Source organism: Musca autumnalis, unplaced genomic scaffold (genome assembly GCF_047663935.1).
Source record: "Musca autumnalis isolate F117 unplaced genomic scaffold, ASM4766393v1 scaffold_1, whole genome shotgun sequence".
Classification (NCBI taxonomy): Eukaryota; Metazoa; Arthropoda; class Insecta; order Diptera; family Muscidae; genus Musca; species Musca autumnalis.
This window is the reverse complement of record NW_027411644.1, coordinates 282,236,485-282,249,264: the sequence shown is the minus strand read 5'-3', so window position 1 is coordinate 282,249,264 and position 12,780 is coordinate 282,236,485. Positions and strand designations below refer to the sequence as shown.

At 35.0% G+C, this 12,780-nt stretch overlaps 1 protein-coding gene across 6 annotated transcripts; it reads left to right on the top strand.

Annotated features, from left to right (window-relative positions):
• Positions 1-295: 295 nt before the first annotated feature.
• On the top strand, positions 296-12,404 carry Sar1 (Secretion-associated Ras-related 1). 6 transcript variants are annotated; one of them, XM_073961460.1, is made up of 7 exons: positions 738-996; positions 1,172-1,245; positions 1,391-1,539; positions 10,002-10,121; positions 10,195-10,260; positions 11,093-11,328; positions 11,391-12,404. In XM_073961460.1, the coding sequence occupies exons 3-7, from the start codon at positions 1,497-1,499 to the stop codon at positions 11,505-11,507; spliced, it is 582 nt and encodes a 193-aa protein (XP_073817561.1). In that variant the 5' UTR covers positions 738-996; positions 1,172-1,245; positions 1,391-1,496; the 3' UTR covers positions 11,508-12,404. The 6 variants fall into 6 exon arrangements, with proteins under 6 accessions (XP_073817557.1, XP_073817559.1, XP_073817558.1 ...); XM_073961456.1 differs by lacking the exons at positions 738-996; positions 1,172-1,245 and adding an exon at positions 296-477; XM_073961458.1 differs by lacking the exon at positions 1,172-1,245 and having other exon boundaries at positions 313-1,087.
• The last annotated feature ends 376 nt before the right edge of the window (positions 12,405-12,780 follow it).

The following is a 12,780-nucleotide window of genomic DNA, read 5'->3' as shown; positions in this document are numbered from 1 at the left end:
ACTTTTATTGCGGAAATGTATACTTCCCGAAATAAAGGCCTGCAAAGTTCCGAAAATTCTCTTGCCTACTTTGAAAAAGTTTACGATTTAAAATAATATTTTGTTCACTTGACCGTAATTAACTCATGCCCTTAGGGGAAAGTCTTAAAATCCTGGCCAAAGGCCGGCTATTAAAAAATTTACGATTTAAATGAATTTTTTTTCTGCGAAGGGTCGATAATGGAAATTTGTTCCAAAAACCGCTATTTTACAACATTGGTAACTGTTGGCGCTTTTAAATGTCAAAAATAATGTTGACGTTTTTAACATCCATTAAGTTAGCAACACTCAGCACTGCTGTCGTGTCGTGTCTTGTTCTTCTTCTTTTTCATTTTTATAAGAAAAAATACGGGAGAAAGAATTAAGTGAAAATTTGATAGGGGAGCTTTGGATAAATTTACTGGAATTTGTACTTTTAATTAAAATATACTCCATTAGGTAAGGTAACCGGAAGCAAAGGCTCCAGCATTCCCGATAATCCCAGAAGCAGCTGGACATTTACCGAAAAAAGTGTTGTTAAAAATTATCTGGGCAAATAAAGAAAGAAAAAAATAGGAAGTGTAAAAACGATGAAAGAAACACGCACATATACGCTGACTTTGACTAGTTGTCATACTAGCCTGCCAGCCAGACAAGACAGACGACGGGGTATTGGTGGTGGTGTGATTCGTACAACAATGATTGGTCAAAAGAAAATTGAAGTGTAAATCGTGGCTATAGTATGGGAAGAAGTATGGAGAAATGGAGCAACACAAGTTATGAGCTATTATTTTGGTAGTCCCTTAAAAATCGGTCTTTCGTCACGAAAAGTCTAAAGTACAAAATGCTAAAAAAAAACATCAAAAATTGCAAATTATTAAATAACAATTTTTACTATTTTGCGCCCAGCCAGTGGATGAGTCTATTAATAATATTTTCGTCAGCCGTATATTGCGCTTTACACATATTTATGTCAAGGTTTTGCCTTATTTAGAGAGTCATAGTACTTTTTTTCTACTTTGTTCAAGTACCCCGTCTCCATGTCTTATCATTTATTGCTTTGCATTCGGCAAGAGTTGCCCTGTCATTCCGAACTATCAGTTTTCAAGCATGTAATAACTATAATTGTTAATAAAAGAATTATTTTTTATAGCTATAGGCAGGCGGGCAGTTGCAAGTGATAGCCTATTTATCCGGACTCATCTCTGGGATCCCATTGAAATTAGCGTATGTGTGTGTTTGGGTGTTTGGGCACGTAGTACGTTGAAATGTGCCAATAAAGACACAACAAAAATGCACTACTTTCTTTGTTATTTGTCAAGTTTAATGTTTCCGCCTTGTTTAACTTGTCTTTTTTTTCTTTTATTTGCAGCTTAGTTTAACATTAAAGCAGCAGCAGAGCCGCAGCATTTTAATAATATATAATATCACTTACTTCCCTTCTTCCCCGCATATTATAGTAACATATTTATTACAAAATGTTCATTTGGGATTGGTTTACTGGTGTTTTAGGATATTTGGGTAAGTAGATCATTGAAATAAAATTGAATGGTTTTTTAGTTAATCTTTAAAATCTGTTTTGCCAACAAAGCACATAAATTATTATTGGCCCATATGTCGTCTATCTGCCGAAACAGATCGACTGAAGACCAGCCGCCGTTGTAGTAGCTTAAACTTGTGTTGACGTTAAAACACAACGACACGATGTGTTGGCCATAACGCATTGTGTTTACATTTGACGTTTGATCTTTGAACACACATCTCGGCCAAAACCGAAAGCCAGCCTCTGTTGCTGTTGTTGATAATCTTGTTTTAACCCTATATCAAATTCGAACAGCTATTTGCCCTCTTTAATGATATAAATGTGAAAATGAGCATGTATCGTCAAATTTGCTATAGGAGAATCTCGTAGCGATAAGAATAACAACAACAACAATGTTGATAATTATCTTATACCCTAGACAGACGGCAGAGTTAATTTGCATTAAAAATGTCCTAATTTGAATTAATTTTTCACCCTGACAGACGATAGTATCTGCATTTCTGAAACAGCTGTTTGTGTTGTTTGTTTGTACCCAGCAGACCATTTCATAAAGCTTTACAAAAGTTCGCCAAAATATGCGAAACAAATACACTTTCTACGATGAAGCAAAAATAAATGTAATTTATTCGCGATATTTTTGAGTCTTTTTAATATTATAAAAATATTGCAAAACTTTAAAAAACATTTGAGGAAGATATAATTTTCGATAGAATTGGTATGGTGGGTAATGACATTTTTTGTGAAAATAAAAATTTGAAAAAGAGACTTGTTAGAAGGCGTGGAAAACGATTAGCTGCTATTCTACTCGCGAAAGACCACTACTTATTTTGAAGAAACGCGAAAATTGCTGATTTGCATTCCATTTTTATTTTCTTAAACATGGAAATTTGACAAAAGACAATTGATTTTCAACAGCATTGCCATATTGAAATTGCTAAATTCAGTTTAAATTTCCTTTGATTTTGTGCATTAAGAATGTGGATAATGCACGAATTAATTTGAATTAAGGCAGTTAATGCAAATTAACGCTGCCGTCTGTCTAGGGTATTAGTCATTGTTAAACATCCGTTCATAGGTCTAGGTCTGAGGTTAAGAGAAAATCAAGTTCAGGCTAAAATGAAACAAGTTGTTTTGATATAAATTTGCCGGTTTTAATTAAATACTTCCCCTTGGAAAAGGAATTCGAAGATTTTTCTAACAATTAGAAAATAGCATAGAAAAGTTTTACATTACGTTCACATTCAATGTGAAAGGCACACTAAGGTTCAAAGATTCCCAGTCACTTAATAATACTGTGACCGCTTGAGGCTTGAGTTGAGCACTATACTAGGATCGGGATCAATTTTTTCACAGGTACGGGTACAACATTTTCTTTGGAATTATAATTTTTCCGTTATTACCGCCCTTTAAACAAGGGAATTTTCAGAACATCATATTTGCCGGTCCTCAATGAAATACTTTTTCAACAAAATGTTCTTTTAAATTGTAATCGGACTTTTGTACAAGGAAATTTTCAGAACTTCAAAGGCCCATATCTCGGAAAGCATAGACTACCCCCAGTAATGTTATATAGAGTGACGAGATCTACTTATGACAAAAATGTCATCCTAATCCAAACTGAGTGCGTAAACTCAACTTGCTCCCCACTTTACTCGGAAACTTTTGGTCGATTGTGTTCGTCCTGGATATGTCTAAAGGCGATGACGAAAAAGTTCTATGGTTATTGCACAAAGCTAAGCTCGTGCTGCTTGCTTCCTACTGGTTCTTCACGACCTTCTAAGTCTGCTCCAGTATGATCGGAAAGAAATTTTGAAATTCACAACTTCCCATCCGGAAACCGAGGTTCTACATATCAGCTTTGATCCGTTTCTCTTGAGACTTTCCAGAATTTTAGGTATGATAAAATTATCTGCGGTTACTGTACGTTGATACCACCTACGTACTTGGTCTTATCGGATTACTGCCACTTTAGCACTATATAATGGACGAATCCGCGATTCTGCGGAAATACATTTAGAATCTCACAACGTCCCATTCGAAGTCTGCTTCTCAGCTTTGATCTAGAGGTATGGTAAAAGTATCCACGGTTTACTGCATTAAATTCTGTTAATAATCATGTCTGTCTGTGCTTCTCATTTAAGTTTTTTTTTTCAAAAGTTTTTTTTACATAGGCCCACGTTTTGGAATAGCCCCTTATGACGGTGCTTCCCGATTTAAGGTATTTTGAGTATATTAGAAACATTTCCTGATCAAATTAGCTGTAATTTGACATTTAATGTTCGTTCCGAGTGCCATCTCCCAAACAACGGCACATCCCAATTTGAATTATTTTGAGCATTTAAGCTAAGTTTTCTAACAGCAGTGGCTGTAATTTGATATTTAAGGTTCCCAGTGGCTACAAAACATCTTCACCAAGAATTTTCTGCATAGGTTCTTTGGGTAGTGCCCCCATGAAACGGTAGCTTCCGATTTTAGGAATCTTAAGTATTTTTCCTAGGTTGTCTGGCATAATTTGATGTAATTTGCTATTTAAGGTTCCCAGTATCTACAAAATTTCCCAAAAATTGCTGTCTTAGGCCTAGCTCCCAAGTAACTTTTAGCAACATTTTCCAACCGAACTGCCTGTAGTGTGGCTACAAAGCACTCTCCACCAAAAATTGTCGGCATATGTCCACGTTTCGGTAGAGGTATCTAAAGGACCTTAGCTAAATTTTCCTGACAAATCTGGTGTAATTTCGTATTTAAGCTTCCCAGTGGCTACAAAACTTCACCACAAAAAATTTGTATAAGTCCACTTTTCATTGTAGGCCCATATAACTGGTAATTTGAGAATTTTATTTAGCTATTACTAACTGAACTAACTGTAATTTGATATTTAAGGATCCCAGTGGATACAAAACTACTTCAACAAAAATTTTCGACCGGGCTCCATGTTTCGGAATAGCCTCCAAATAACGTTACCTTCCTATTTTAGGTGCCTTGAGGATTTTAGCTGACATAATAGGTTCCGAGTAACTACAATTGGCACAGTTTGTGGAGGAGGGTATACAAAGTTCGGCCCGCCTATTTTGTATGTTCAATATAACTTGTACCTCTCGAACTATGATATCGTATGTCTACGGCAAAAGTGAGTATGGGCTTTGTTCGAATCGTTAGTTGATTTGTTGTCATGAAAAAAATCTCATAAAATTAGGCGTTCTTAAATCGACTTGTATACTAGAGAAATTTTTGTAATTGCAGTAGTGGGGAACTCGATCTAAGAACGCATAATTTCATGAAATTTGTTTCATGACTACAAAGCAACTGATGTTTCAGAAGTCAGCCAATAATGTGCGATTTGTGGATTCAGTGTTTTTCCTATGAAGTGAACAAGGTTTCAGCTAACGGCTCATACTGATATGTTTACCAACGATATACATTTTTCTTGCCGAAATCCGCTGATATAGGTGTCAGTGTAAACCTCTGGAGGTCCAACTGGGTGAAAATATCATATTCCTTGCCGAAGGCCGGCCATCCACAAACATTTTTAAAATTTAAAGGGAGATGTAACCTCATAGCCAGTGGTGAACCCAGCTCATATGTGAATGTCTTAAATTTTCGGTCAAAGGCCGGTCATCCACAAAAACTTAATTTGTATACCCTCAGCCTTGAAGATAAATGGGGTATATACACATTGATAGAAACAAAAATGTGCCTCATCGAAGTAATGGGTTTAGATCCTAAGTATGCTTGGACGAAATCTGTTTCAAACAATTTGGAGTCGACTTAGCTATGTCCGTCTCTCTGTCTGGCAGATGAGCACCATAACTCTCGTACCAAAATTTGACATTTGTAATATTTTGTCCAAACTTAGTTTAAGATGGTGACCATAACAAATATGGCATGACTCGAAGATGGGCCATATCGGTCCACCCCTTCGGATACCTCCCCAACAAAAGTTCAAAATTTTTCTGCAAATGGTGTGAACGATAACTCTCGAAGGGTGTAACCGAATTAGTAACAACATTGTATATGGTAATATTACTTCCAGGCATAAATCGGGTTCGAATATGGACTCATTCGGGTACCTCCAACACAAAATTCGGAAAAAGCTCCTCTCGGATCGATTTGAAATGTTTTTTCAGCAGGTTGTCCTTGCGGCCCCCTTTACGACAATACAATTTTTTCAAGTGCAAGTCCATACTATGGCGTAAAAGAAAAGCTCCAAGAAACCTTGACGGCGCCAACAAAAAATGGCAAATCCGCAAGATAACTCTCGCAGGGAGTTTTTTATTGGTCCAAACTTTGCACATTGTATTATTTCATTTAGCCATGTTTCAGGTTGGAATATGCACTATATCGGTCCTTCGGGTACCACCATACAACATTTGGGAAAAGTGCAGTTTAATAGCTCGTCTCGGATCGTTTTCTTTGGGGCGCAGGTCCATACTTCCTGAGATAATCGACAATCGACTATTTTTTAGTGTCGATGACAAATTCATTGAGTTTTTCTAGTCAATTCCAGTGTCCGGGAATATCGCATCACTCATTTATATTCATTTCGATGGATGTTGAATGTAATGTTGTACCGCAGTATTATGAATATATAGACTATTCTGCTGTAACGGCAGACACTTTGGATAGTGCTTTGGAATTGTGTGATTTTTCTGAGCTTTATTGTACAAATGATGTGAATCAGCAACTAAATGTGTTATATACAAATTTATATGAAATACATAGTTGTTTTCCTGTTCGGAGGAGGCGGTGTGTTAATGGTCGGAAAGATGATTGGTTTAAAACCCCTGAAATAAAGTATTGGCTTTCTATGAGAGATTTGTCTTGGAGGGCTTATCTTCATAATCCAAATGATGCTAACTGGCGCATATTTTGCAGAAATCGTAATAAATCGAAGCGTGTGATACGTAAAATCAAATCATCATTTCATCATAAGCTATTCAATGGCAAAACGACTAAAGAGATTTGGTCTCTTTTGAACAGTTATGGCATTGGAAAAAATAGGGATGTTATTGATGTTGAAGTTGATCAGTTAAATAATTTGTTTGCTTCTTTCCAAAATGTTGACAATAATAATTCGCCGGCTATTCTTAACTCCTGGGGTAGATTTTCCTTTAGATCAGTTAGCCTTGATGAAATGATGGATTGTTTTTCTTTGATTAAATCAAATGCAGTAGGTTCTGACGGTTTAACTCTAAAGTTCCTTAAAATAATGTTACCCTTAATAGGAAACCATATTCTTCACATTGTTAATACCATTATTATGACCTCTGTGTTTCCTTCGCTGTGGAAAATAGCTAAAGTGATTCCTATTCGTAAGTCTGATGCAGCTAATGACTTTCGACCTATATCAATCATGCCTATACTTTCGAAAATGGCAGAGCACATATTAAAAAAGCAAATTTTGTGTCACATATCTTTTCCTTCTTTATTACATGATTCTCAATCTGGGTTTAGGCTTAATAGGAGTACAACATCTCTATTAGTGGGCCTAACTGACAAGATTCGGCATATTACAAGTAACAATGGTTGTTGTGTTCTTGTATCTATTGATTTGGAGAAAGCCTTTGACAGGATTAGCCATGAACTATTGGTTTTTAAACTATCCCATAATTTTGCGTTTTCAATTACATCCTGTGCACTAATTGAATCGTATCTTGGCTGTAGATATCAATATGTTTATGCCGGTGGTAATCATTCAAGTTTGTTGCCTGTTGTGAGTGGTGTCCCACAAGGGTCAGTGCTAGGCCCATTATTGTTTATCATGTTTCTGAATGATTTTTTTGCTACAGTTGCTTCTGAAAATTGCCTCCCTTATGCTTTTGCGGATGATATCCAACTATTGCTTAAGTGTGATGTTGCTTTCCCTGATGTCATGCAAAGTGTTGTAAATCATGTTAGTTCAACAGTAGCTAATTGGATGTTTACAAATAAGTTATCTATCAATGCCAACAAAACGAAGGCTATGTCCTTTGGTTTTCCTGTCGATTCGGAAATTGAAGTCCGATATAATAATATACAAATTGAATTTGTTGATTGTATAAAATGCCTTGGTGTGATTGTTGACAATGCGCTGACTTTTGAAGTTCATATCAATTCATTGGTTTCCAAAATTAACTTTATGTTAAGGAAGCTTTATAGCACCGAATTATGTCTTTCGAATGATATTAAAAAATACCTTGTAAAAGCATTGATAATGCCAATAATCATGTACAACATAGAAGTATTCTCAGGAACATTTGGTTTTGTGCTTAAGAAGCTTCAAATTGCCTTTAATAGAGTAGTAAGATTTGTCTATTCGCTTAAAAGATTGCAGCATGTCACTCCTTTTGTTATTGATTTTTTAGGTTGCAAATTTCGTGATTTTATTAATTTACGAATATGCCTTCTCTTCTACAAATGCTTTAAGATGCAGACGCCGCTTTACTTTGTACATTTATTCAGTTTTACAAGATCATATCGGAACCCCCAAATTCGCATTCCTTTGCTCACACCTCCATTAGAGAGATCGTTTCTTGTTCGAGTAGCTAGAGTATATAATGTATTGCCACTGCCCTTAAGAGGAGTGTTTGGTCTTTCATTAGTTGTATTCCGCAGAAAAATGTTGGAGTATATTGTTTCACGTTACTCCCAATTGTGATCTATTTATATTAATTTTCATATTATCCGCTTATAGCTCAAATGCTTTAAATATTTTTTTTTCCTATGCTGCATACATGTGAATTTGAATGTAGTCACTGTGTCGTATTTTGCTTGAAATATTTAGGCACATCACTGAGTGGTTCATTTCATATTCAGATGTAAATGTAGTTTTTATTGGAGTAGTTCAAATTCTTACTTTGCATTTAATGATCTGAAGTTTCATAAAAAAATAATGAATTTTCATAAAATATTTGTTTTTGAAATTCTCATTAATCAAAAAAAAAAAAAAAAAATAATAATAAAAAATTTAATATTATTTATGCATATTTATATTGCTCTTATTATAAATGCTGTATTTCTTTTTGGAGTAGTTTATTATCCTTTCCATTCTTGGAGTATCAAAATTCAATTAATCAAAATGTTTTTTATTTACATTTTTTTTTATTTTATAATTACTGCCCCCTTTTCTTATACATAGTAATTATTTTTTTTTGAGTAGTTCTAACATCCCTCCCTTGTTATATTTAAGCTATTTTATATAATATTAAATTGAACATTATACTGTAGTATGCAGCCTTAAGGTCGAAAGACTGGGCATATGAAAATTGAAATAAATAAATAAAATAATGGACCAAAATCTCCAAAATGCCTGCCGACCACAACTAAACTGGGTAGTACGTAAGATAAATCCTCGAAGGGAGAAACCGATTTGGTCCAAACCTTGTACATAGTAATTTTTCTTACGTCCCCGAATTATGTTCGAATATTGACTACATCGGACAACTCTTTGGGTACCTCCAACACTAAGTTTAGAAAGAGTGAAGTTCAAGGACTCGTCTGGGATCGTTTTTAAATTTTTAGCAACATGTTGTGTATGCGGCCCTAGTTAAGACGGTACAATTTTTTTCGAGTGCAAGTCATAAGACCCCTATAGACATCAGCAGTGTTGTGTTTGGTTCTTTTCTTTAGGTCCCAGACTGAGAGTATATGTCTGTCGACACAGCTGACTTATACTTTCATTCCCCGACAGTGTTTGGCTGACTTCCTTATTGTTAGATGCTTGGCAAAAGACTGCACATGCCTGAAGAATTGTGTTTCATAACTCCGTAATATTAAACAAATGCGAAGCTGTGTTTCAAAACTTCACTATTGTGCATTTTTAACGCGGGTAAAAAGCAAACATGTATCATTTTTATTTCTTATGCATTTAGTTTCTTTTACGAGGTACAATGCATGAGTGTACAACTGAAATATTTTGACTATTTTGACTGGATCCAACACAATAGCTTATTTGTTGTCCATAACTCTAAACCCACACGGTGAAAGTTTCAACATGTGTCTTTAGGGTAATTAACTTAATCCTGTGCTGATGTTGCAATTATTTTGACTTTAAGAATAAGTTTGGTAACTCTTGGGCCCTCAGGGTTCGTACGTCGAAGTTGAGGTTAGTGCAAATAATTGCCTTGTAGCAATAGTAGTTTTGTACCTGAAATCAACTGGGTGACGTTAATGCAAGCAATATACACCTATTCTTGTGGAAACGTCTCCGTTTATTGTCCAATGTGGAGCATTCTTTTTCTCGCGGAAAAGATATTTTTTCTCTTTCATTCCTTTCCTCGTGATATATTTTTCGTGTGTTACGTTTGCTACTGATGGATGGCTATATCAGCGGTATACATATATCTACTTAGGAATATATATATATATATATATATATATATATATTCTGATGACAAATTTAGCTTAACCACCCTCATAGTACTCCCCAATGCTAACCATGAATCAATTTTGTTTTATTTTTTAGGTCTATGGAAAAAATCGGGTAAATTATTGTTCCTTGGTTTGGATAATGCTGGTAAAACCACATTGTTGCACATGCTCAAAGATGATAAATTAGCCCAACATGTACCGACACTACATCCCAGTAAGTAGAAACCTCATCGTAACCAATGAAAATGCATTTGAAAGCTAACCAAAATTTCTGTTTTTCTTTATAGCATCGGAAGAATTGTCCATTGGCAATATGCGTTTCACCACCTTCGATTTGGGTGGTCACACTCAAGGTGAGTTAATTTATTGGCATTGCACTAATTTTGTTTATTACCCTTTTTAACCACCACTCCTTGCTTTATGTTAAGAGGTTATTCACTTTGTTAGGTTGCAAAACAGGTTTTTAGGCCACAAAAAAAGAACAACCACCCCTACCTAATTTGGGATATTACATCATTACCTGTGGCCACTTTATGTTGTTTGTTAGGCTTTGAAGGGAAATGAATGAACTTAAAAATGAATAGAATTAACATAAAAGAACTCACAGTTTTTTACACTTGGAGTAAGATGATGAAGGGTTAGGGTGAATTATTATTGCATTGATAAAGAGGGATACTGCAAACGTCCATACACACATACCAACAAATGACATTCTCGGGATAGCAAAAAATACATAGACAAGGTGGACGTGATGGATGGAGATGGAATTATGATTGAATTTTTACCACTTTCACAAAAGTAGCTAGACAGCTGAGGCCACTACTGAGGCCACTTTCGAATCCTAGGAAAACAAAAATAAGTTAGATGTCGAAGAGTTGGAAGTAGATCTTGTTAGAGCCTGTTAGTCGTGCACTCTGAGAGTGAAAGTGCGAAAATACGAACAATTCATCACCGAAACTGCTTGGAACTTGCCTGCAACATTTGTTGACCACTTATAAAGCTATAGGTCGGACTACCAGTGTGGTCTGCGAATACAAGTGCAACAAAATGGAAAAGTGATCAGACCTGTTGGAATATGGCACAGAGAACTGAGACCCTCTGGCTAAGCCGGTGGTGATAATATTATGATAAAAGGTTTAGCAAGCGTACCATAGTTAATAATTTTTCTTTTTTATCTGTTTTCAGCCCGTAGAGTGTGGAAGGATTATTTCCCCGCTGTGGATGCTATTGTCTTCTTGATCGATGCCTGGGATCGTGGCCGTTTCCAAGAAAGCAAAAACGAATTGGACTCTCTGCTAACAGATGAGGCTTTGTCAAATTGTCCTGTGCTTATTTTGGGAAATAAAATCGATAAACCTGGTGCTGCCAGTGAAGATGAATTAAGGAATGTATTTGGTCTCTATCAATTAACCACTGGAAAGGTAAAAAACAACAGCATTTATTTCAATACGGCGAATTCACAAATTCCCCCTTTCATTTTCAGGGCAAAGTTGCACGTTCCGATTTGCCTGGTCGTCCCTTGGAGTTGTTCATGTGCTCTGTGCTGAAGAGACAAGGTTATGGTGAAGGTTTCCGTTGGTTAGCGCAGTATATTGATTAAGTGTTCGGTTCGTTTCGTTACGGAGTGGCATAAACAACAAAACAAACAAAAAAGAAAAATACTTTTTAATTTGTACATCAATTAAGTATAAAACAACAACAAAAACATTCAAATATTTGTAAACTTCAAGCAGCGATTGTTTTCCTCCAAACTCCACCCTGTCACACACTGAAACATACACATTTTCATATAAACAAAATACACACACACATTCTTTATACAATCACAATCAGCCACAACTACAAAAAAAGAAAATCATCTGCAACAATTCAATACAACAATTTCAAACAACAATAAAAAGAAAATGTGAAAAACAAACTGCAACAACAATAACAACCAACCATAAATGATAATAATTTTAATTTAAACTCTCAGTAGAAGTGGGGAAAAAAGGCGCAACTTTTCTTTTTTTTACAATATTCAACAATAAATAGCATTATTTATGCCAAGAAAAATTAGAAATTAACAACATGTTTTAAGATTTAGCAATTTCTAGTTTGTTTTCTTTCCATGCAGAAGAAGAAGTATGAAAATCCAATCCACACCACACACACGCAAAATGTATTCCATTTATTCTTTAATTTTGCTTTGTGATTTTTGATAAGTTTTTGGATTTGATATCCATTCTCCATATGATTTTTTTAGTAACAACAATATATATTTTTAATTGTAGTTCTCAAATTATTTAATTTGTTGTGCCTCCATTTTAATATGAAGGGCGAGATTTTCCATTTATTTCATTACTCTTTCTCATAAGTTTTAATAATATAATTTTATTTAGCGTAAATTATTTTTTGGTCTTGTGTAAAACATTCTCGATTTTCTGTGCAAAAAAAAAAACAACAAATCAACATCAACAAAAATCCTAAATAAATACAAAAAAGTCCTTTTTAATAAGTTGATTATTTTTTGGAATTTGAAATCTTATTTTTTGATAGATTGGGGGGTTTTGTTTGTAATATGTTAAAGAGATCAGTAGTGCGATTCTCTAAAGGGGTGTTTACACTAGCCATCAATGTCATATGACCCGAAATAAAAACATTCCATATCTGCCCAAACAGACAATGTAGAGACGTAATTTCACTGCATTTTTGCTGGTGAGGACGCAAAAAGTAAATGGCGTAAGGAAAATCCCCAATATTGCATTTTGTAGTATAAATCCAGAAGCAGATGCAAATATTCAAGAAAATGTGAACACTGAAATAGAAGTAATTTCATCTGAGGAATTGCCACGCGGAAATACTAATGAGGAAATGGTTTCATCAAACTTGCA